This window comes from Arachis hypogaea, chromosome 18 (genome assembly GCF_003086295.3).
Source record: "Arachis hypogaea cultivar Tifrunner chromosome 18, arahy.Tifrunner.gnm2.J5K5, whole genome shotgun sequence".
In the NCBI taxonomy this organism is placed as follows: Eukaryota; Viridiplantae; Streptophyta; class Magnoliopsida; order Fabales; family Fabaceae; genus Arachis; species Arachis hypogaea.
The window spans coordinates 11517986-11543203 of NC_092053.1; the positions used below are offsets into that span (position 1 = coordinate 11517986).

At 32.6% G+C, this 25218-nt stretch overlaps 1 protein-coding gene and 1 long non-coding RNA gene across 3 annotated transcripts; one reads left to right on the plus strand and one right to left on the minus strand.

The window, feature by feature from the left end:
- Positions 1-105: 105 nt before the first annotated feature.
- LOC112769269 (phospholipid-transporting ATPase 2) lies at positions 106-10658 on the minus strand. Of its 2 annotated transcripts, none has more exons than XM_025813734.3 (25): positions 10385-10658; positions 9297-9524; positions 8490-8703; positions 8156-8272; positions 7905-7997; positions 7625-7799; positions 7367-7533; positions 6843-6947; positions 6439-6536; positions 6202-6344; positions 5712-5808; positions 5450-5559; positions 5199-5363; positions 4905-5059; positions 4746-4826; positions 4427-4547; positions 3561-3667; positions 3121-3252; positions 2723-2876; positions 2230-2347; positions 1850-2023; positions 1628-1679; positions 1269-1396; positions 1002-1152; positions 106-727 (listed from the first exon to the last, which is right to left on the minus strand). In XM_025813734.3, exons 2-25 carry the CDS (start codon positions 9419-9421, stop codon positions 392-394), a joined length of 3318 nt encoding a protein of 1105 aa, XP_025669519.1. In that variant the 5' UTR covers positions 9422-9524; positions 10385-10658; the 3' UTR covers positions 106-391. The 2 variants fall into 2 exon arrangements, with proteins under 2 accessions (XP_025669519.1, XP_025669520.1); XM_025813735.3 differs by having other exon boundaries at positions 10217-10393.
- A 6891-nt stretch (positions 10659-17549) lies between these two features.
- On the plus strand, positions 17550-18749 carry LOC112772427 (uncharacterized). The gene is made up of 3 exons (XR_011876499.1): positions 17550-18293; positions 18378-18469; positions 18637-18749. It is a non-coding gene; the product is annotated as an uncharacterized lncRNA (long non-coding RNA).
- Positions 18750-25218: the final 6469 nt, after the last annotated feature.

Sequence of the window (25218 nt, forward strand, 5' to 3'; positions counted from 1 at the left end):
GTAAAGGAAAAAGTTGAGCCAATTACATCTTTAAGGAAATAGTTCTTGATAAAATAAAACAGAAAAATAGAAAATAAAATCAAGAAATGAAAATACCGATTCGTATGAACAATTATCTAGTGGCACTATATAGGAATCTTGTTAAAAAAAATTATATTCTCAAGAACTAGTTAAGTCACCAAATATGAAAATGCAATAAAACATAATCATGAGTAAATTAAATTACAGGTGAGAGAAATAAAAATTGAATAGATATACATTTATCACGAACAATAATTATTTCTTGTGATACAGTCAACTAAGAACTAACACTAGGCTTCGTTAGTAAAGATCAAAAGGGATATACAAACCAAGCAGCGGCAGCTAGAGCTCTTCCAACTGCATGATGCTTTCAGTTATCCTTGCAGTTCCTAGAGTAGTTAGGCAGCGATGATCTTGACTGTGACTGAAAAAAATCAAATGGCGTTCCTGATGATCTTCTGGTGGCATTTGGAGAATCTGACAACAGAGGTTCATACACAGGATTTCTGTTCTTGGGTTGTGTTATTGACAGGGTAGAAACATCTTTCTCTATAAGTGGTCGGGGTTGAGGCTCAATGGTACCAAGAGACAAAATTGGTCCCCCGAGGCGTTCAGCCTGCTGAAGTGTGTTGATTTTGCTCGGTCTATATGTATATCGGAAATACTTGATAGCGAGGATTGGACTCATCCCGGCTGCAGTCATGAGCTGTATGGAATTACAGTTGCCGTCAAGTGATTTATGTTAACTAGTTAATATATTTCCATACAGCAAGAAAACAGATACTTGAATATTATCAGGAAGGAAAAAGAAAACCAATGGATGTGGGAGTTTGGGATTGAGTGAAACTTGGGGATAAGATTTCATAGAATGTGAAATCGCATTGCATTGACTAAGAGGACAAAAGAAGCAGGGAATCCTTTAAGTGTGAAGAACTTTTCATAGCGTGCAAAAACTGTTGTAAAGATATAAAGATACTTACAAAAATTGATATCCAATATGACGGCTGTCGACACAACCGAAACATAATTGTATACATCCCTGATGCAGGAAGAGCACTGAAGATCCAGTTGATAGCATAAAACCCAGCTAAATTACCCCATATAGCAAGATGTTGCAATATTGTAAATGAACTGCAGGAATCAAAACAAGAAGCCAGAAATGAAACGAGAGAAATTTTGCGGATAGAAGTGTGTGCTCCCTAGAATGATAAGCAAAGGGATAAATAGCAACAGCTGTTATAGCTTACTTGGTCTCCATTGCCACTACAAAAGCCTGCAACCAAATACAACCGGAGAGTGCAACCATTGAAACCTCCTCCATTTCACTTTTATCATAAGCATAAGCATGTATGCTTATAAGAAATACAACTACTGCCTGCAAATCACAATCAAAACCAGTGACAAATCAATTGACATATCATGGTATAAAACAGTGGATTTTGTTAGAGCAAAAGGAATTTAAGATTTCTAGGAATGATGCATTCATCATAAATCATGATTGATAAGCTTTCTATGAACTCATCATCTCCCTAATTTATAAATAATTGTGTTGACCTGTTTTCACTTTCAGTATAAATACCAAAATGTGCTGATAAACAAGACTCACATGGAAGAGAGATCGCCCAAACCATCCAGCAAATGTACTGGGATTTAGAAGCCTGTTCAAATAATTATAGTTGATTTAATGATTACCAATTTTCACAGCACTGTAATAAACAGTGACTACCAAATAATAATAACAATAATAATAATTTTTCAGTTGCACCGAACTGAAACATAAGATGACAAGATAGCATTTGACACAGTAAGGTTAAAGGCAATGTCAAACCTCCCAGCTTGGCAATAAAATAAAATTTGAGGATGCTGAATCACAGTTTCCTCGCTAAGATCTTTGTCAAGCACACTGACTAGAACAGGAACACTTGTGTAGAAAACATTATAAGCCATCAAGCTGACAGAATTGAAGAGGCTGGTTCCAGAGACCCCTGAAATAAATGAAAAGCTGAAAATGCAATCATTAGTGCCAAAAAAAATTAGGATAAAGAGAAATAGGAATGCACCTATTGCAATGCAAATTTCATACTAAGAATCACTACAGAGGACTGTAGTGAAAGGAAAGAGTTTTGCAGAAGCATCTGCTTTCAAAATAATTTGCAGGTTACATGCATGGAAAAGCAAAAATGAAGGCCATTATTAGTAGAAACTCACAATATTTGGATAAAGCATATCAGTAGGGATTTGTAGAATGAATACTGAGAAAGAAATGCTGTCCGGTTGTAAGAGTAGCGGCCATGGACTAGAATTAATCTTTTCAAGAATCGGAACTCTGCAAGTTAACCCCCACCAAAAAATAATATCAATGCGTTAGATGAAACCTAGAGTTCATATGACAAACAAATAAATAAATAAAAGAAAAATAAAAGGGAGACTGAGAACCACCAATCTGCCTCTAATTTCCAACCACTGAAAATAAAAGCCTTCAGAAAAATGCTAGGACAAATTATGGTTGCTAGATAGCATGGACAAATGATTGATAAAGATTACAAATATCAAAAAGAAGCAAAAGTTGAACCATATGAAGAAATTGTTGATAGAATTTCAGATGAGAAAAACGGAATATACTAGGTGAAGAGTGTTAGATAACTAATCTACACAACTACACATCATCATTGCACAAGGCAAAATGTATTAAAAGACTCACTTCCAATACTGTAATCAGCTGCTCTTGCTGCCTGCAATCCTTCTCTGCCACTGATGCCCACGCCAATATCAGCTTGTTGTATCATCCTTACATCATTCCCACCATCACCAATTGCCAACGTTCTATAATCGCATGATTTTAAGATTTGTACAAGCTGCAGCAAACAATGATAAAACAGAGTAAACCAAATTGTCTGCTATACTGCATCAGAGACAATGATAAGAGCAGTAAGTTCCCCAGGAAGAAAATATAAGTTATATCTGTCTTATCTCCCCCTCATTAGTCTGACCAACAAACTAAAACTTTAACGACTATGGCAGCACAGGCCGACCATAATTTAAATCATAAATCTTAAAACAACAGTAGGTATACAAGGATCAAGTTGTCAAAAACAAAACCTGAGCCTTTTGGGATGGTGTCACGCGACAACATATGGCAGTCCTTGACAATATTGCCAGCTCAGTGAAAGCTTTGCGGTAGTGATTAAGTGCAAAATCAAGAGCCCAGCCATCAATAACAAAAGCCACATCCTATTTATGAAAGAGGAACAAGGAATAGATGACCTTCAAAGCATTTTAATAAGTTAATGCATGCTTGCTGAAAAGAATTTCCTAGTGTAAACAAGCAGAATATGATAATTTTTTTTTTTCTTTCATAACAGAAGAATTTGAGAGAAAATGAAGAAAGGTGACAATCACAACAGCAAAAAAAATGATATATCTTGCTAAAGGAAACCACAAATTAGAAAATCCAAAATAACCAAGATAAGTAACATAAAGTATGCAATGTTTCCCCAATCTCTGGATCCTAAGTAGTTTCGGGCACGTATCAGCAATACCTTAGGTTCCGAGGTAGTTATCCGCATTGTAAGAAGCACTCGCTCTAAACTTCTACGAACCTCATCCTCCGTTTTTCCATCAATTGATAGAAGCTGGCCCTTCGGCTCTACCAAATTTGAGAGGAGGGGATTGAAAGAATAAAGCTTCTTTTAAATATTCTCATCAAAAATTGAAAATTCATCAAAGATTGCGCAACATTAATTAAAGAAAAAATATTAAATCAAAGGGTACAGAAAGCTATGCTAGCTCTTAAAATAGCAGACTTATGCAAAACAGATGGGAAATTCAGCTTGAAACAGTTATGTAAAGCGTAGTTTACCTGTGTTGGTAAGCTACCCCAGAGAACAAGAAGCTTCAGTTTTTTAAGCCCCAAGAGCAGAAATTGAGATCATTTCAAACTCAACTAATTTATTCTAGATATTTCCTGATTTTAAACTTTTGTATCTTACAAACTGTAAAAGCATTAGATAGTTTACATGGAGGGTTCAGATCAATGCTTTTACCAATTAGGTATTGAATTTAAGCACAAGGTAGGTGCAACTATGCAATATAATATTTACTCTTAAACCACAAATGGCTCATACTTGAGGTATAAATACCATTTATGTATCTCTACTTAATAACTGATCTTTTAAGAGAATTCTGTCATGATAGAACCTATGAGCACAGTAGTGGTTTGAGCGCATCCACCTTGTGCTCTCCTTTTGGGAAAATGAAACATACAGCACAGCAATGTAGGATGAACACACAGATATGTTTTTTAATCCCCAAATAAAATAGAGAATGGGATAGAAACAAAGGATCATATCAGGACCAACAAATATAAGAAAACTACAAATTTCTCCATGGTCACAATCTGAACTACCTGGGGAAATAAAATTGCATGACAGGGCAATTTGTATGGCAGTATTCTGCTTGTCTCCTGTTAGCATCCAAAAATTTATTCCAGCTTTTCTTAGAGTTTCTATTGTTTCAGGAACCCCATCCTAAAAAATGTCAAGTAAAAAGAAAAAATAATCATAAACATATGAAGTCATAAGAAAGTTCTCTTCAGTTCCTCCTCCCCCCCACCCACAAAAAAACCAACCTATATATATATATAGAAATGGGATAAAATTATAGAGATTTAAGAATGCTACATAAAATTTAGATCTCTTAAGTGTACAATTACACCAAATACTAACCTGTAAACGATCCTCTATGGCTGTAACACCAAGAACTTCCAAATTATGTTCTATTCTTTGGCAGACCTCAGCTACTCTCCACTGTGATAGATAGTATACTGAGAAATTCAATTCGTAAGAGTTACTGTATAAAATATCATTGACAAGAATGCCATTTACCTCTCTGTCAACCAAAGTGCTATTGGCCTCTCTAAACATTAAAGACCATTCTCGATATTCATCTTCTCTTAATTCCCGCCAAGCCAAACATAGTGTGCGTAGTCCCAAGTGAGCATATTGTTCCACAGCTTCAACGAAGTTCCGAGTTTGCTGCCCTGCAGTAAGAAATGGTGTCAAACAAATAGATGCATCAAACTATTCAAACTCTGGGTGACCAATTAACAAGAACATGGATCCAAACAAAATCCCTAATTACATAATATTTGGTTGTCCTGAAATATATAAATAACATACCAGTACGAGCATAAGGAAGAATAGCCTCATCTGCTCCTTTCGACAAAAGAAGGATCTTTCCATTTTGACAATCTCTCAAGACTAGTGACATTCTTTTCCTGTCTGAGGTGAATTCTAAGGTTTCCAGCACTTCATATTGAAGTACTGAGGAGTTAAATTTGACTTCTGAAATATATAAAAATAAAATATTTATGAGTTCAATTAACCAACAGATCAGTCATGCTTCCACAAGAATAGCAAGGAACATGTACCGAGAATGTTTCCACTCTTGTTGAAGAACACCATATGCAAGTGAGCAGCAGCTTGAACAAGAGCATCCTCATCCTGAGATTGTGCCTTATACAATATATCTCCAGTTTTGCTATGGAGAATCGCCCCCAGCAAAAACAAACACAAATAAATAAATATGCTCAAGCTTATGAAAAATATCCTAAATTCCTAACAAGAATATGCCAGTCTTAAGTTCTTAACACTTGGCACATCCATGTACTAGCAAGGATTAGGTAGAATCACCTTTGTGTAGGTATGACGGTATTACATATTGCCATAATTGTAAGAAACTGTACAACATCAGGTGAACCACTGGAAACAGCATGGAGAAGCTCTACATCTGCAGATCAAATGATGTAATTAACTTAAGACATGAAACTTCAGCTAAAAACAAATCCAGAAGAACATATATCTTTGTAAAAGATTCAGTGGTTCAGCTAAACAGTCTGTAAGTCAATGCATATGCAGTGAGGGTGAAAAGAAGGAACAAAAGTGAATTCCACATGCTCCTATATAAAATTGAATAATTAAGCTTCTGTCTACTAATTTAGACAATCTTTAAAAGTTTTAAACTTTTGCCTACGCATTAACAATATGCACCTGAGGAATCTTTCAATATATGTGAAATTTTCATTCTTGATCATGTGAAATGATATACTTTCCAGTTGAGATATTTAAATACAACTATTTCACATCAGTAAGATAATAAGAGAGTTCCATCAAACAACCAGACCTTTCAATGCATCGCCATTTTCATTTCCATAAAAAATGCCGCTAATACAGCATCTTCTAAATATCATCTTATTCTCAGTCAAGGTGCCTGTCTTGTCAGTCAAAATGTACTCAACTTGTCCCAAGTCCTCACTTATCGCTGTACTGCCACACATGACAAGCATAATTCAAAATGAATGAATGTGTCCCTGGTAGTTACTAGAAAGTAGTTGGTACTCAAAATATTTCTCCCACTTACTTTGTTGCATTGGATGGAGTACTAGTCTCAAGGTCAACCATTCGATGGTCCCAATCAATAAACTTTGCATACAGGCCCTTCACCAGATCTAGAGATACCTGCAAGATATGCAGTAGTTAGCTGCATCAGCTTTTAAACTGTTTCTTTCAACATATTTAAAACAGGCTTGAAATCATCCACTGATAAAAGATAATTGGTGCAACCGCTGAAAGTAGCAATGAAAAGGAAATAATTGTCTATATTCCTCCATTATGTTCATGAGATCATTCATGCTCTACTGCAATGGACTATAGCTTTCTATACTGAATTAGTTTTTTTATTTTTTGAATTGACAAGAAAAATGGTGTATTGAACTTATAAATGCACCATAATGCAAGTCCAACACCTATCTTCAACCAGCTCACCTTAATTGAAATGGGTATCATGATGGAACAAAGAAGCTCGAACCGCAGAGGGATGATCAATAGTTCATACCAAGGGCCTTTATCAGGGTAAAGAACATACCATTGCTATAAACAAACAGAGAAAAATTAGCATCAACCAACATGCACCTTTAGGGTAACAAGTCAAAACACGGAAGCTTAAAGACAACAATTACAGATGAGGCATTAAAACATGGAAAAAGCTTAAACAGAAAGAAAAGTTGGAAAACACTTATTGAAGAATAGAATGGCAACATGACAAGGAAAATACAAACTTAGCATCCACCACAAAAAGAAAATTGGATAACCTGGAATCCTAAAATGTGGAATAAATCTATAGCATGTTTAGAAACAAAACAAATTATGATGGGTGCAAGTTGCCAAGCTCCCTCAACAGAAAGAAAATAGATGGAGGACGTTACTAATATACACAGATAACATAGATTGCTGAAATTCAATAAAATTTTGGGTGCATAAGAAACTTGAGTTCAGAAATGATAGCATACTTTCTTTGCTTCTGTGTCCTTCCACACATTACCCGCTATGCCAAGAACCATTACAACAACAATTTGGAATACAAATATAGCACCAGTCAACTTGTCTATCATGGCATCCATAGCAGTGAGCTTTGGTTCTGGTATACCTCTACTCATGCCCAATTTGGTTTCGTTGCCTGAAGAAATATTGTGCGGTCAATGCATATTATTGAACTTTTTCAGAAGAACTATCTGATTTCATGAGTATAATGTTATCCATGTACTTGCCTGTGTACACAGCTACTCCACATGCCCACTCAGTGTTCCGTAAGTAACATGACTGGAGAACTGTGTTTTTAATGGTTAAAGGGCATATATCATTATCAATAAATGGGGGGAACAACCGCATGTTGGCATCAAACCTTCTGATGTCTTTATTTGGAGTGGGACACTCGATTACACCCTAGACGCACATACACACACAAAAGAAGAAAGTAATTAATTCATTGTTCAGTATAAACAGTTTTGTCAATAAAACTGCTAGCTAGTTACAGTAATAAAAATTTACCTTAATTTTGTGCAATAGTTCAACATCAATTCCCATGCAGGCAGAAGGTATGACTCTTGTCTTCAGATCAGTTTCACCATCCATTGCAGCAGTCTGAACAACATGCTATATCATAAGCTCTTTGAAATGCATATAATGAAATATGGTCTTTCCACAAATAAGAAAGATAAAGAAGAATGCTGGAACTATGTTGTCTGCAATGCCACAAAGAGAGCGTGTATCAATTTTAGCATGTTTCATGTCAAGCTTACCTCTATATAGCAAAGTCCTTGTGGATCAGAGGAGCCAATCAAAACAAGGTCACAAGGCACTTCATCATTTTCACGTAGCCATACTATATTACCTACATGAATATCCTGGGCTTGGATCTACAGCACCATCCATACAAGCATCCCAGAAAAGAAGGGGAAAAAAAGCAAGAAAGAACATTAGATTTACACATATAAAGAAACATGTTATATAATTTAACAAATGAAGAAGCTTATGTAACTTCCACTTCCTACAGTAACGAATGCAGAATAAGTCAATAAGTCATAACAAGCAGTGAATAAGTATATCTTTAAGAAAATCAACCATATTTCATACAAGTTTCTTGATGCCATTTCTGACAACCCAGACTTCTTTCTCATTTGCCTTCTTGTCTGACAGGTATCTATGGTAATCATCCCATGCCTCTTTTGTTGCAGAGACTGCAAAAATGAAGATAAGTGGACCCCATGTACTGGCAGGATTTACTGGAGTGATGAGAGACCATAGCTGTAGGCAAGCTATCAGCAAAAAGTACTGATTCATGAACCGGCTGAAAAAGGGGCAAAATTAGATGGGATAAGGAAAGAGCCAAGGCAATGTTTAAATAATTGACAGGAACAAATCATATTAGATATTCAAATTTCATTATAAATTTAACCCATCCCCCCCCCCCCCCCCCCAAAACACACACACACAAAAAGAAAACAAGAGAAGAAAACTGATGTGAATTGCACAACATAAAATTGAAAAAGAGAGGCCGAATCCCTAATCTAGGATTAATTACATGAATGTCAAGTAAAAAATTGTGCGCCATCATCCAAATCAATATGTGCAAGCTTATATTTTATATTTGATACTACATTCTTCTCTAATATCTGAAGTCTGAAGTCTGAACTCTGAATTCCTCATGAAAATTAAAAATGCATGTCTAAACACAGCAAAACACACATGGCATATCTTGGGGGGGGGGGGGGAGAAAAATTCACTCCATTGAATCAAAAGTTTGTTACTCAATATCAGAGAAGATGACAGGGAAAGGAGGTCATGCAGTAGAACCATGTAAATTATTCATGATTTTGCACCAACGTTACAGCACTAGCAGTTAAAATAGAGAGTAAAAAATACCATGTGCAGAAAGATTACCTGAACTGTTCCCATAAATTTTTTGGAATAAAGTTCAGCACAGTATACTTTCTGTTTGATATACGATTATCACAGTATAAATCATGAGCTGATTCATCATCATTTATATAAACATAACGCTTCATTGTTAAGCCCTGAGCATCTACTAGCTTATGTTATAGATATCTTCTACACCTTCACCACAATGCTCAAAGAGAACAATTGTGAAATATCCAAAATAGTCACATTCTGCAAGCAACAAGGAGAAGGGAAAATGATGTAAGACTTGTATATAAATTTTATTATGATAAGGAAGAGAAATAGGGGAGGTCTAAACAGATTTTCTCTACATTACAAAAATAAAAAAAGCACCATAATTATGCAGGACTGCAGGTCACTTCAGCACAACAAACACCATGCCATCCTTGACAATTCTAACTCCTAGAAGTTACTCAGCATGCAACTTATAATCTGTTATGCATAACCCCTTATGCTACCACACTCAACTGAATTTAGTTTCATCACATGTGCTACACCAAGTTTAACTACAAAAACTCCAGAACAATCAGCTGAATATCCGAGAAATTCTCACAGCAAATAAATAAAGAAGTCCATATTCTAATTACAAAAACAACAATCAGTTTCAGATGTTCATCACGACAATACTGGTTGCCGTATGCCCGAGGAACAAATTCACTGAACAGAGCCGGAAAATATTCATAATATATCATTCGCCATATAAATTTGAAAAATTAAGCTACGCTATTGTTCTCCACAGATCGATTTAAACCAAATTATCATGTATAAACGAGCTCCCTCATTCAGTTAACAAAACCTCACACCTCATCAGCTAATTACGCCAATGAAAAAGTCCTAACGCTAATGAAATGAAATCAATTCAACAACGAAACACACTAATTGATGAAAATCGAAGGGAGTACCAATCAGCTAGGAATCTAGTGAAGGTTAACGCGATCTAATTTAGTAGTTTAATACGAATCGTCACGCGGCATGTAAACTATGCAATCGCTTCCAGACACAGATATTGAGAGAGAGAGAGAGAGAGAGAGAGAGAGAGAGAGAGAGAGAGAGAGAGAGAGAGAAGGTACCAGTGAAATGAATGTGATATTTGGTGGAATAAGTTGTTGAAGGTGATCGAGAAATGTTGGAGTGCGATCGTTCCCGTTCCCACCATTGACTATGGATGGGTTCGTTTCATGTTATTGTTTGTAGCTTCCTATTAAAATCGTGTCCTAGCTATACACTCCACTGCTACTTCCCATCCACCATTTCCAACCCCTTTTTTTGGACTCTTCTCACCTTCCCTTTGTTCTTCTGGTTTCTTATTTTTGTTTCTTTTCGCGGTTTCAGGTCTTTTGGATTAGACAGCCCAAATATCTTTGGACCTGAAAGCCCATTTATAGTGGACAAGATCATCCTTGTATTAATGAGCTCCCAAAACTGATAGGGTTAAAGGAAAAAAAAAGAGTCCATTATCATATTTAAATTTTTCTGATAATTTCCACAATTTTATATATAATTTTGTTTTTATTTTAAAAAGCACAGCATGGACCTTTGAAATACGTCATGAATTTCCTCTCAGAGGCCAATTTAAACTTGTTAACCTTTTTTTTTTTAATGAAAACTTGTTAGCCTTACTATGTATGTATGGTTGTATACTATATAAGTATATATTACTATTAGTCTTTTTTTTTTTTGGTTTCCATATATTACTATTAGTCTTTTTTTTTTTTTTGTTTCCATATATTACTATTAGTCTATTACTAATTAGATTGTGAGATCCTAATATTTGATCGTCTCGAATAATACTGCAAATAGTAGTACCTCAAAATCCAAGACTACCTACAGTTAGCTGATATAGCTCCTTACTTTATTATTATTAACATATGAAAATGAAGAGAACCATCTAGATGAACGTATATAATGTCTTAAGTGAATTTCGTTTTACTAATTCAATAATAATAATAATAATAATAATAATAATAATAATAATAATAATAATAATAATAATAATAATCTATTGTCCCTTTTCTATCTTCCTGAAAGTCGGTAGATCTAGATCCAGGACTATCATCACCGGTTTTGACCCTTTTTATTGTTTTATTTTTTAATGATTAACAAGTCACTTAAAATTTTTCAAAGAATATATCACGCATATCATTGAAAAATAAATTAATAACAAATTGGAAAAAGAAAATCATAATAGAAGAAACATCATTAATTATAAAAAAAATACTATGGACTAATATTTTTAGGGAAAAAAGTAAAAAAATCAGCTAATATTAATTCAAATATAAGATAAAAATATAATAAAGAAAAATGTAATTAAGCTAATAATATTCTCTTGATTATAAAATAATTATTACTGCTGTACATACATGTTCGTCTATCCAATGTACTCCAACTAACCACAGTACTTGTTTTATATTTTTATTCTGTCCTTGTGCACAGTTGTAGTATGATTGGAAATCAGCTTAACAAGAGGTTTAGGTATGTGAAGCGATTGCATATGAGTTGAACACGATTTCGGCTATTCAAAGATCGATAGAGACATCATACCCAAAGTTTTTTTGACCGTATACGCATGTAGCAACACCGTATTTGCGGGATTCCATCAAATTCATCACATATGATGATGCAAGTTCAAATATAATAAAGCTTAAAATGCATAAAAAAAATATAGAGTACCAACATATTATTTATCAATTTATTGTCAATAATAATTAATTATTATATTTTAAATACATATATAAAGAGATACGTTCAAAAATACGTGTCAAAATAAAAAACATTATCTCACTTTTTTTTTTAAATAACGCCGTTATCTAAAATTATTTTCAGGACGATTATTTTACTTGCATAATGTGTGAGATAAGCAGGTTATAACCCAAATTTATATGATGGACCATTAACTTGATAGGGAAATTAAAGTTTATCATTATCTAAGAAATTCAGCTCTATGTCTATAAACTTTGAGTAGTCTATGGTTTAGTTTGAACTTTGAAGGCAGCATGCAGAAGCAATCACATTATATTCCGCTTATCATGTAAAAGAAGAGACCAAAAATGATGTCATTAATTAATTAGAAGCAGCCATACATTATGCATTTAATCCCGCTACGTTATTAACATCGTTTCTTACCAACAATATTTCTGTCAATTTGCCAACTCTTATTTATAATTATATTTAATGGAGTATTTTTATGGATGTGTCTAATAAAAATATCTTTTTTATGTCTGTATTTAATAGAAGTGTCTTTATAGATATATTTTCTGGATATGTCTTTTTATATATGTGTTTAAAATATAATAATTAATTATTATTGACAATAAGTTAGCAGATAATATGTTGGTACTCTATACTTTTCCTTTTTCTTTTTCTAGTTTTAGTTATCTAAAAAAAAATTTAAACTATTATAATAATGATATTTAACAGAATGAACTAATAATATAAATGAAACAAATTAAAATTTTTAAAAAAATTTAATAGAGAAAAGGAAATATGGAAATCAAAACTAAAATTTAGCTTTCTTTAAATCTTTATTTTACTTAAAATTTTTACTATTTAATTTTGTAAATAAGTTGACAATGGTGATATATACTATATAGATGCAGAATAAAGAATTGCAACAGCTGATTTACACATATATGGGTGATCTTATTTTTAATTTTTTGGAATAATAAGGAATAATGAACTTTATACTTTTAAGTTATAAAAATTTTTATATCACTTTATAGTATTATTTATTTTAAAATTTTAAATTAATAAAAAAAATATATAAATAATTATATTTTTAATAAACATTTGTACACGTTTAGCCCTTTACTTACAATAAATACATAAATATTTTTTCTAAAAGGAGATGATGACCCCATATATAAAACACTATACATAGTTATTAGTTATTAGGATAGTTATGAAAATTGAACTGAATCGTAAATTATTGGCCAATTCAGTTTGGTTCTTATTTAAAGCTAAGCCATTTGTTTTAAAATTGGTGACGAATTAATTAGAAAAACCAACAAAAACCGATAAACTAAATTGAATCCGAATTTGGCCGATTTTTCAACTGAGCTCATTTTTTTTAAGAGGGGATCAGGGGAGGAAAACCCAACTAATTAAAGACTGATAGACCCTAGTGTCATATATATATATATATATATATATATATATATATATAGTCATTATACTCTCTCTTTTTGTGACCAGCAACTTTTTCGGTCGAACTCACTACTTGTTTAGACTTTTCACTTTTAGTCGGAATTTTTTATGTTAATAAATAAAATAATATAATATTTACTAAAATAAATATTTTTATGAGAATTTATCGATTTAAATTTTTTTGTCATATCTTGTTTACAGTGTAAAGTAAAGTTTTAAAAACCGAACCGATCATCGAACCGTTTTAGTTACTGATTTACTGGTTCATAAGTTCAACCAATTTGACCGTGATTGAACCGAAAAAATCGTTTTATAATAAAATAATAAATAAATATAAATAAACACATTAAATTTGATTAAATTTGAGAATTTTTTGAAAAAATTCGCTACTTCACAATATTTGTTTATTTTTTTATTTTTTTCATGGAAGCGATAGGTAAACCAAAATGGCAACCATTTGTACACTGTTCTAGTATTAATATCTATGTTTCAATTATTGTAATACCTTGGCTGGGAGAAATTGTAATGGCTCATTGCTCCACATCTAACACAGATACTAGTGCAAGTGCACCTCAAATAAGTTTAAGGTATGTAGATGAATCTTATGAAGAGCTCAAGAAGCGAATTCACATTGTGAGAATATCAGATGAAACCTTCACTTGTCTATATTGCCCTAAGAAAAAAACAGGGATATCTGTATAGGGAACTCCTTCAACATGCTTCTGAGGTTTGTCATAGTAGTGCACTAAAAAGAAATGTAAAAGAGAAGGCTAATTATATGGCTCTAGCAAAATATTTGGAAAAAGATATTGCAAGTTTCGATGGCCCCTCAAAAGCTGTAGATAAAGATATTCAAATCTTGTTATGTTGAAGTTGTTTATTTTTTACTAAGTTTTTTTTGCAGAAATTGTCCAATTCATGAACATGTTTAATGGCATAATAAATATGTATATGGAAATAGAAAAACAAACAATTCAATTTCAAATTTATCTTGTAGAATTTGTAAGAGGAATCAAGAAATTCTCCAAAAATAAACTTGTTATTTTTGATAATGCTTCAAGCAATCAGCTTCAACAATTAATCCTTTAATAATGCTTCAAGCAATTAGCACCAAAAAATTAATCAACAACAATTATTTATCCTTCAAGCAATCAACAGCAAGGTTTAGAACCAACAATTAATCATGCTTCAACAATTATTATTACAACAAATTAGATTTATCATTTATACCTAGGGTTAGTGGAAGACAAGGAAGAATGCAGAGCTGGCGGCGAACAGAGCTGAAGGGGTGGAAGGGTCGAACAAAGCTAGCGCCGGCGGGAAGACACTGCACGACGGCAAGTGGCGTGGCGGTGGCTGTGATTTCAACGGCTGACTTCGCGACGAAAAGTGGCTGCGCGAACGGAAAGCTGGCCGAAAGGAACTTGCGACGGTGAGTGACTTCCACGGAACTTGCGATGGCGGCGGTGGCTGGACGGAGGTTGCGCCGGAAGCTCGAGTTGGAGACTGGAGACGTGGGAACTGAGAGCGAGAGGTGAGAGCGGAGGGCTGGAGGCTCGAGAGTGGGTCTGTGGGTGTGGTGTTTGGGGGAAGACTAGGCTAGGGTTCCTTTCAGCTGCAAATGCCAAACGCTGCGTTTTTGGCACAATTTCAAAAACCGGCCGAGTCACGGTTCGGTTCGACTGGCCGGTTCAATTCCAGTTTTTAAATTCTACGGTTTTGCTGTTTAACCGAATCTTTTCTGTGCGGTTCACGATTCAACCGTTTCGATTGGCCGGTCTGAATCGGTTTTCAGAACCTTCTGTAAACGAGATGACAATGCGTATATCTCGTTTACAGCACGTCAGCGTGACACATGTATATCTCGTTTACACTGTAAACGAGATATGGCCCGTCCGCGCCTGTATATAGAAGTCGTTTACAGCTTAGTTTTGGGTCACAGTTTGACTTTGTCAACATCTTTCTCCCCTCTTTTAACCTTTTCTGACTATACCTTTGACCGAAGCGATGATGGTGCGCCAAGCGGGGAATGACGGGGACATCAACAGGCTGAATGAGACGACACATTACGCCGGGGCGGCCAACTTCGAGGTTAGTATTGTTATGATTGTTAAATTTAAGGATGTTGTCATTGTTAGGGTAGTCATGAAGATCTGAAACGTTGGTATATGAGTTAGGAGTTAGGTTTGTAGGCTTAATTTAGAACTCTATTCGCTTATGCTAGGTTGGTATGACATAATTATTAGTTTGGAACTCTGTTATTCTTGTGCTATGTTGTTAGTATTTATAACGCTGTAGTCAGGATTTGCCTATTCTCGAATATGTAATGTAGAGACATGTGTAGGATAGAAAGTTGAAATATTATATTCTTAAGGCTAAAATATTTTTGTCTTTCATTCTTCAAAGGCTTCGCCTCCTACTACCCCGGCGAGTGAGCCATACTTTACCTCCTTCGGATGCCATCGTCCCGTATCTGGCTGAGGCCAGATTCAGCGACACGGTGCCCCTCAAGGATTTTACTTTTGACAATTCCCTTATTTCGGTACTGGTGGAGCGATGGCGTCCAGAGACGCACACGTTTCATCTCCCGTGGGGTGAGGTCACTATCACCCTGTAGGACATGGCGTACCACCTAGGCCTACGCGCACACGGTAACCCCGTCGGAGGTGCCTCTGTGACTTTGGTAGGTGGTACCATACGGAGACGTGGGCGTTGGTAGAGCAGCTCTTTGGCACCAGGCCTCCCGTGACAGCACAGCAGGCGGCGCAGAGGAAGGAGTCCTTCACGCTGAAGCTTGTGTGGCTACGGGATCGTGTCCACCAGATGCCCCAGACAGACGATCCCGAGACCCTCGACAGTACGCCAGGTGTTATATCATGTTACTGATTGGAGGGTATCTGATGTCTGATGACCGACAAGTCCAACAATCTGGTACACCTTCGTTGGCTACCGTTGCTCCGGGACTTTGAGAAGTGTAGAGCGTTTTCCTGGGTGCTCAAATTACTAAGAAAGAACGACCATGACTCGGTACTCTCAGACTCAACAATGGCAAAAGTAATTGGCAGTATGTTGCTGTTCCTGTCTTGCGCCACCGCTATAAGCAACACTCTACCGTACTTGCCATATAGATGCGTGCCGTCTATAGATACAAATGGCTTGCAATGCTTGAAGGCCTCGACATATAACGGAAAAGCCCAAAATACTTTGTCGAACATGCAGTAGTCGCGCACCATGAGGTGTCTTTCGTAATACGGTTTGACGTGTAGGTCACATATGGTGCTGGGAAAATAGCTCTACAGTGTAAACGAGATACGTGAAAAATCATCTCGTTTACAGTGTAAACGATATATGACAAGGGAATTTAAATCGGTAAATACACATAAATATTTATTTTGGTAAATATTATATTTATTTTATTTAATAAAATAAAAAATTTCTTTTAGTCGTTAATTAATTATTAATTTATTATAGTTACATGTTGTTGGATTTAGTTTGGTGTTCTCGCTACTAGAAAACTAGTTATTACAGATGGATATTTCCGACGAATTTTATCTCACGGAAATACAGACAGAATTTCAGAGAAATTTTTTGTCGAAAAACAAAAAAAATGAATTAGCATAAATTACAGACGGAAAAGAGAATCCATCGATAATTCTGTCGGAAAAATTAAATTTTTTCTGTAGAAAATGATTACAGACGGAAAATCCGTCTGTAATCAAATGGATAAAAATGCTGTATTTTATTAAATTATTACAGACAAAAAATCCGTCTGTAATTTAAAATTTTTTGTCGAAAATAATAAGCTAAACCTACCATTACCCGAGCTCCATTCACAGCACACAAATTAAACCAGATAAACCTAGCATTCCTCATCCTTCTTCTCCGTCAACGGGCTACTTCTTCTTCTCCTTTCCTCACCCACAGCGCCACCGCCGGCCACCCTAACCGCCGCAGCTACCTTCTCCTTCTTCTCCTCTTTTTTAAACACTGAACCAGTAGAACAAAAGATTACCATTAGCATTTTGAAGATTTTCTATTAATAGTAGATGGGTCACCTTGGTTTGCTATCACCCCCTACTAAATATGGTTGATTTTGTGCACTTATAGAGCTAGGAACAGTGACATAATGAACTGTACATTTGACATTGCGTTAAGCAATCATTGCAAACTTTATGGCTGGATTTTTCTATTTATCATGTACTTGCTACTTAGTAATAGTATCTCTAGCAATAGCTGTTTGGTTTTTTACTATTAACTAAATTATATTTGAAACAGCCATGTTTGTGGTGTGAGCTGAGATTTTGTTCACTATTGACTATGCAACATATATTCTGGATTTTGTGCATTATTTGCATCATGGTGTTACATTCTCGATCGTTGAAGTATGATGTGGTTCAATCTGAATTTCAAATAGAATTTCAAGTAGTTGTTACTTTTTCTCCTTTTTTTCCATCTACAAATGAATGATTTTTATTAATCATTTTAGACACGTTCTAGAAATCTATCAACTAACATCAATTTTTAATTTGTTCTCTCATGCACCCTTCTCTTTTTTTTGTGTGTGTTGTTTGAATGATCTTTCCTTCTTCCAACACACATTAGAGGAGCTCGTTATGATGGATTCCATGAAAGGAGGAACAGAAACAAGAACAGAGCCAAAGCAACAGCAGAAACAAGAATGTGCGACTACTTTCCTGAATGAGGGTATCCTTATGCTTCTCTCTGGCTGGCATGCCCTTCAAATGGCCATCAACAACCAATGGGGTGGCTCTAACTCCCTCCAGAAATCCCACCACCTTGCTTCTCATCTTTTCTCTTCCTTATCCAAATTCTATGGTATTATTTCTTCATTCATCCATTCAATTTTCGATTTACTATATGCCTTTAATAATTTTTTTTAATGATACTATTGCTCTGCAGCACTCGTTTCTATTGAAGATTTGGAAAATCTGCTCCATGAATGCATGTTGCTTACATTTAACACAGAGATAGAAGATGGCAGTATTGAACAGGTATGGATATTTATTTCTTCTATTTGCAGCTTTAATTTCCTTGCTGCATGTATCTTAATTTTTGTGATTGGAAACAACTGGTTTTGAGAAATGTACCCTATATATTGTCAACTCTTGATTCATTGACATCCTTGGAACTGTGTTGTTGTTTTCATTGATGGAAGCAGGTAGCAGAACAGTTGGTGGGTATCCATGAAGAATACTTGTTACGATAGTCATCTCTTCATATCTGAAAGAGCATTATACTCAGTCATAGGTGGCTATTATGTGCTATAAACGGTAAATCCTAAGTGTTATTGTTCAATTAGTCTTTTTTATAGTTAACAAGGGAAAAGTTTAATATTTTGCACAAGTTTCTTCATTTATTTCCATGTCTTGGTGTTTGATCGATTGCCATATTCACGAAAACGGGAAAATTGACTTTCAAGTTTAATATATTGTTACCTGAGAAAAAAAATTTTCAGGTACCACTATTTCAGCACATGGATGATCTGGTCTTAGAGAACATTTGTGACCGTGTGAGGAAAGCTGGGATGATGAAGAAGAAGCAGCAGCAGCAGAAAGAGCAAGTGAAGTGAATTTTGCAGATGAGATAAGCGGAATTAACACAGGACCTCCTTCACTAACTTCGTCTAATGAATCCTCAGTTACAAGTTAATTATTAGAGCAGCAAAAATTGTTCAAATGAGTTAGGAAATTGAATAAGAGTTGCTTGCAGTATAGTTCTTTTAATTTACTAGTATGAGAAAAATTATTTAGAGCCCTTTGGATACCCATTAACAACTTTTAATTTACTCAATACACTTTGTTGATGTATGGTTGTTATTTATTATTATAGTTGATGTATCAATACAATTTTTTTATGTTTTGAATTATATTGACTTGTTTGTTTATAATATTTTTCTTTTAGTTTGATAATATGATGAATTTGTTTATTTTTTGAATTATTATAAATATTTAAATATAAATTAGATAAAAATTTGTATTTATTAAATTTATATTTATTTTGTATGAAAACAAGTTTATTTTGTAATGAAAAAATAAAAAAATATTTTACCTTACTGACAGATTTACAAACGAATTTTCTGTCTGTATTTAGAGTTTAGAATGGTTTTTTAAGGTTCCAATTACCGACGAAAAATTCGTCGGAAAATCCATCTGTAATTACAGACGAAAAATCCGTCGAAAAATCCGTCTATAATTACCGACAGAAAATCTGTCTGTAATTACCGACAAAAAATTCGTCGAAAAGTTTGACGTTTTAGGAAAATGGATGGAGAATTTACAGAGGAAAATCCGTCGGTAACTGGTAAAAATCCGTCGGTAAATAATTTTCGACGAGGCTTTTATAGAGGGACAAAATGCATCGATAATTTCGTCGATAACCAAAAATTCGTCTGTAATAAAGACTAAATCTGTCTGTAAATCTGTCTGTATTAATCCATTTTCTAGTTGTGTCTTGCTATTGTAAATTTGCTAAATTATAATGGTTAGTATATTAATGATTAATTAAATTAATTATTAATTAAGTTGTTACTTTATTTGATTTTGCTACTGTAATACCTATTTATATACTTAAATGGGATTATAAAACTGTAGTTGGTGTTATATATGTATTGAGTAAAGTATTATTTTTGTCTATAATATTTGGAATAAGAGTAAAATTAAAACAATCAATTTATTTAGAATAAAAATAATATAATTAAGAATAATTTACTTAGATATAATTAAAAAATAATTGAATAGTTATTTACGGTAAGAGTTGATATTGTTGAATAATAAAATTAAAATTTATTTTAAAATTAAATTAAATTAAATTAAATTAAACAATAAAAAAGTTTAGTAAATTAAAAACAAAAAACTGAAAAAATATAATTTATACTTTATTGTATATGTATTATGTTTTTTTTCTGTTTTTGCAAATTCATATATACTAACCATTCTATAACTATTTTATTATGTGTAAAATTTTTTTAAAGAGTAAAATTGAAAACATAAATTTACTTAGAATAAAAATAAAATGATTAAAAAAATAATTAAATAACTATGTATCGTAAAAAATTGATATTATTAAAGAATAAAATTAAAATTATTTTAAAATTAAAAATAATATTTATTTAAATTAAATATTAAAAAATTCAATACATTAAAAACAAAAAAATATAATTTATATTTTATTATAATATTTTACTAATTTTATGTCCTAAAACATATATTAAGCATATTATAAAAAAATATTTTATAAATTTATTACCAAAATTAATTTTTTTATACTTTTAAAACACAAATTAATTAAATCTTTTATTTTTTATATATATATACTACTGTTAAACTAATTAAATTTGTAAACTAATAAATTAATAATTAAATTCGACGACCGACTTGGATTTTAGAACTTTATTTATTAAATACGCTAGTACACACAACCAAGCATGGAAAATAGGGAAAGAGAGGGCAGCCGCAAAAATTAACTATTAATTTGCTTTGGTCAAGTAATGAATTTTAAGGGTGTAGGCGGATTACATCAGATTGGGTATGGTAGAAAATTTGCATAATTTCTATTGGATCCAATCGGATACGATATTCGTATTTTTTAGTGTTAGATCAGATGTCGAGTATATTCACATAATTGAACATTTTCTTTTTAATCATATTTTTATGTAAAAAAATTCAATAAAAATATTTCTTTCACACTTTTAAATTTATTTATTCCTAAAATATTTTTAATCAATTTTTTTAAATAACAAAAATAAAATAAAATAATATATGAATAATAACTATTAACTAAAACATACAAACAAGTAAATATAATATCAAATATATATTTATTTATTTTTTTAATTATTATTGTGCGGATCTGCAGATCCGTAGATTGGATACGCGGATATAGAGCTGATATCCGCGATCCAATCAGTAAAGAGTGCGGATCGGATTCTATCCGATCCGATCAGACTACGGATCGGATCGTATCCGCAATTTTCGAATCGGATGCAGATATTTACCACGAATTTGCGGATACGATCCGATTCATGAACACCCTTAATCAATTTACTTGTCTGCTTATATAGTGTTAGGAATTTAAATTTCACTTTATACACATAGTAATTTATTGACTAATAATAGACTCTTAATTAAAATTTAGATCCGTAACAAATTAAGTCTTGACCTATTAAATTAAGAGTGTTGGAACAAAAAATGAATTTTTCTCGACATAAAAACATTTCGATTGCTAATGATTTTAACTACAGAAGCAATAATTTTAACTACAAACAACGAAAACAAACAAGCTGAAATCGAAGAAAAATGTTATAAAGAATGTCGAAATCGAAAGGTAGATTTTCCTTAAACATCAAAGTTTGCTGCTCGACCTTCAAATTAAGTAAAAAACATGGATGCGAGATTTGAGGAGCAAGTCGAAGAAAACATAAGATTTGAAAACCAAAGGAGACGTGAATGTCAAAATTTAGGGGTCAAGATTTTTCGTGATCGAGACAAGGTCATGACTAAAAAAAAAAGAAGTAAGATAGTGGACAATATAGTCCATGGCAAGTCAATCTCCATAATCTATAAATATATAATAGAACTTTAGAAGAGTTTGAGGACTTCAATCAAGAACACTAGATCATCACATAAACTCATAAAATTTTCAGTCTCTGCAACACTCAAAGAACATAGAGTGCAAGTGCATGTGAGTGTTAGAAGTCAACTTGTAACTTGTTTTCTTTTGTTTATTTGACTCATTGTCTTTCATTTTATATTTTTGTGGTTATTCTCTTTTTTTTTACTATTCAAGTTTACGTTATTCTCTTTTTTTTACTATTCAAGTTTACGTTTCATTGATTTTAAACTTTTCTCTGCTCATTTATTCATCTATTTGTTTTATCTTGTTTAATATAAATTTGTCCCTAATAATTTCAACGCAAGTCATTTCGACACTATTGTTAAATAATTTTTGAGTCGAGTTCACTTTTTTCCAGAGGAGTTGTATCTGCTTTTCGAATTGAGATCTTGATGCAAGCTCGATTCAACATCCTGTTAAGATATACCAAAAATTGAGTGCAAAGAGATACCGAGAACAAAAATCTATTATATCTATTATCTATTATATATTACTAATTTTACAACCAAAATATACCACATGTCACTTTCTTATTGCAATTGAAATCAAATATTTCCTTCCAAAATTAAGGAATTCTCTCATTCTTCTTACTAATTTTACAATCAAAATACGACACATGTCATTCTCTAATTGAAATCAAATATTTTTCTCCAAAATTAAAGAATTCTTCCCTCCTCCCTACTGATTTACAAAATGTGTCACATCTCACATGTCATTCTCTCATTGCAATTGAAATCAAATCTTTCTCTCCAAAATTAAAGAGTTTTCCTCTCCCTCATCTTCCTTTCTCTATTTCTATCTCTCTCATTCCTTCAACCACTCTATCTCTTTTATATATCATTATTAATTACTAATTACGAATTTGACAATCAAAATGTACAATATAACATTCTTTAATTGTATTAAAACCTATATTATGTATCATATATTACTATCTATCTATTCTATTATATAAAAATCGGGTTTCTGTACTTAATGATAGAGCTGACATAGCATGCTTCTGAGAGTATTTCTCGATTTATTTCTTTTAACTCATTAAATAAAAGTTATTACGGTGAATTAATTATAGCAACTAATTGATTTGATTATATTTTTAAATATCATACAATTTATTATAATTTATATCAAACAATAAGTATTTTTCAATTTATTTCTTTTAATTCATTAAACACAATTCATTATAATAAATTAATTATATCAACTAATTGATTTGATTAGATATTTAAATATCACAAAATTTATTATAATTTATATCATCAATTAATTAATTAATTATAATTCATTATATCAATTATTTTAATTTATTAATTTATAAAGTGTATATTAAAATAGATAATTTGTTATTTATTCTAATTGAATATAATAAACACAGATTAAATTAGTTAAGAAAATCATTGTCTTCTGAGAGAGTGTTTTCTATTTGTCTTTTTAATTCATTAAATTTAATCAACTATTTATTTATTTATTTTTTTGAATTCAATAAATTAAATCAAATCAATTATACTAATTATTTGTATTAACTAATTTATTTGATTAATTATTAAAAATATTTTTATTTCATTTATTTTATTTATTTAAATATATTAATTATAACTAATCCATTATTTAATTTTATTAGGATAAATATTAAATTCTATTTCTAATATAAAAATATAAAATTTTATTCCTTCTATTTTTATTTTATCATTATAAAAGGTCATATATACTAAAAGAAGATCTCATTTTTTTATCAATTACTCTTTTATTTGGTAGTTTTTACAATAAATTTTTTTCTTTCTATGAGACGTCGTGCAAGAAGGCAACTATCGACTTATCGTGGATACAAGCCACCAGACCCACCAACTCCCACTTGGAGCTATATATAATATGTTAACCATGAAGTATTCATGGACCATAGTCGACAAATTCTCAAGTTGGAGTTTATGAAAAGTCTATCCCCGATAATTTTAACATGGACTATGAACACTGAAAACGTGTTGTGATAGAAATTCAATGACCAAATATTCAAAATGTTATGGATATAAGCAAGGTTCTGAAAATCAAACCGCTCTAGTTACTGGTTCACGGTTTATAGGTTCAACCGTTCAACCATGGTTGAACCGAAAAAACTGTTTTGTAATAAAATAATAAATAAAATATAAATAAACACATTAAAACATAATTATAATTTAATATAAACTTTAAGTATCTCCAAATTAAAAGTATTATATAAATTAGAATGTTATGATCTAAACAAAAACAACCAACTAAATATGCATACTTCTAATATTCATAAACAGTGGCCACTATATGTTACGATTTAATATTAGGAAGGGTACTAGTTATGCCCATTAGAATTACTTAGTCTTTTAAGAGTATAGATAAGAGACTTTTATCAATGTATTAAAGGAATTAATGAATTGATATTAAACTTGGGTTTAATTTGGAGTTTCTCTCCCTAACTCAAAGAGGGAGTTCTAACATTGGTGCTCTCGTTGAGAGGTTTCTTCTATTTTTGATGGAAAAACAAATAACTCAACAATCTGAAGATACATTTCCAATATTCGATAAAAAAGATAGTTTTGGATGGACAATATGTACTGAGTAATACTGGAACGCTAGAGAAACACCTGAGGAGCAGAGATTCATAGATGTGGAAAAAAGTTTGAAAGGGAAAACTCTAAGATGGTTTCAGTTAAGAAAGGCGCTCAATTCATTTGCCAATTTGGAAACATTCGAAATTGCGTTCTATCATTGCTACCAACCGAATATGCGTCCAAGCTTGCCAGAAATTTGCTGGAATGAAGTTGCAGAATGGAAAATTGAGTGGGAAGAGATTATCAGCAATCCATACCTAAACATTACCAGCAATCCAACAATGGTTTTTTTCAATTTCTATATCACAACAGCCCACTCCAACCCAATAATCTCAACTCTCAAGTTCACAACAAACAACATCCAAACTTATTCACAATTATTCAACAAACAACAAAATCAAATTCAGTAAACAAAGCAAAATCAATTCAGTAAACAACAATTATTAACCAAAGTTCACAGTTCAGTTTAGCAGGATCAGTTGAATCAGTTCACAGTTTCACACTTCACAGTTCAAAGAAAAACAAAATATCAGTATATCAGAGTTCATCATGTC

Coding starts and splice junctions, on each gene's coding strand:
- LOC112769269 (XM_025813734.3), bottom strand. CDS start 9,421: ATGAAGCGTTATGTTTATATAAATGATGATGAATCAGCTCATGATTTA. Junction 2,024..2,229: donor ATATGCTTTATCCAAATATT/GTGAGTTTCTAC, acceptor TTGCATTTTCAG/CTTTTCATTTATTTCAGGGG. Junction 1,153..1,268: donor GTAGTGGCAATGGAGACCAA/GTAAGCTATAAC, acceptor TGATTCCTGCAG/TTCATTTACAATATTGCAAC.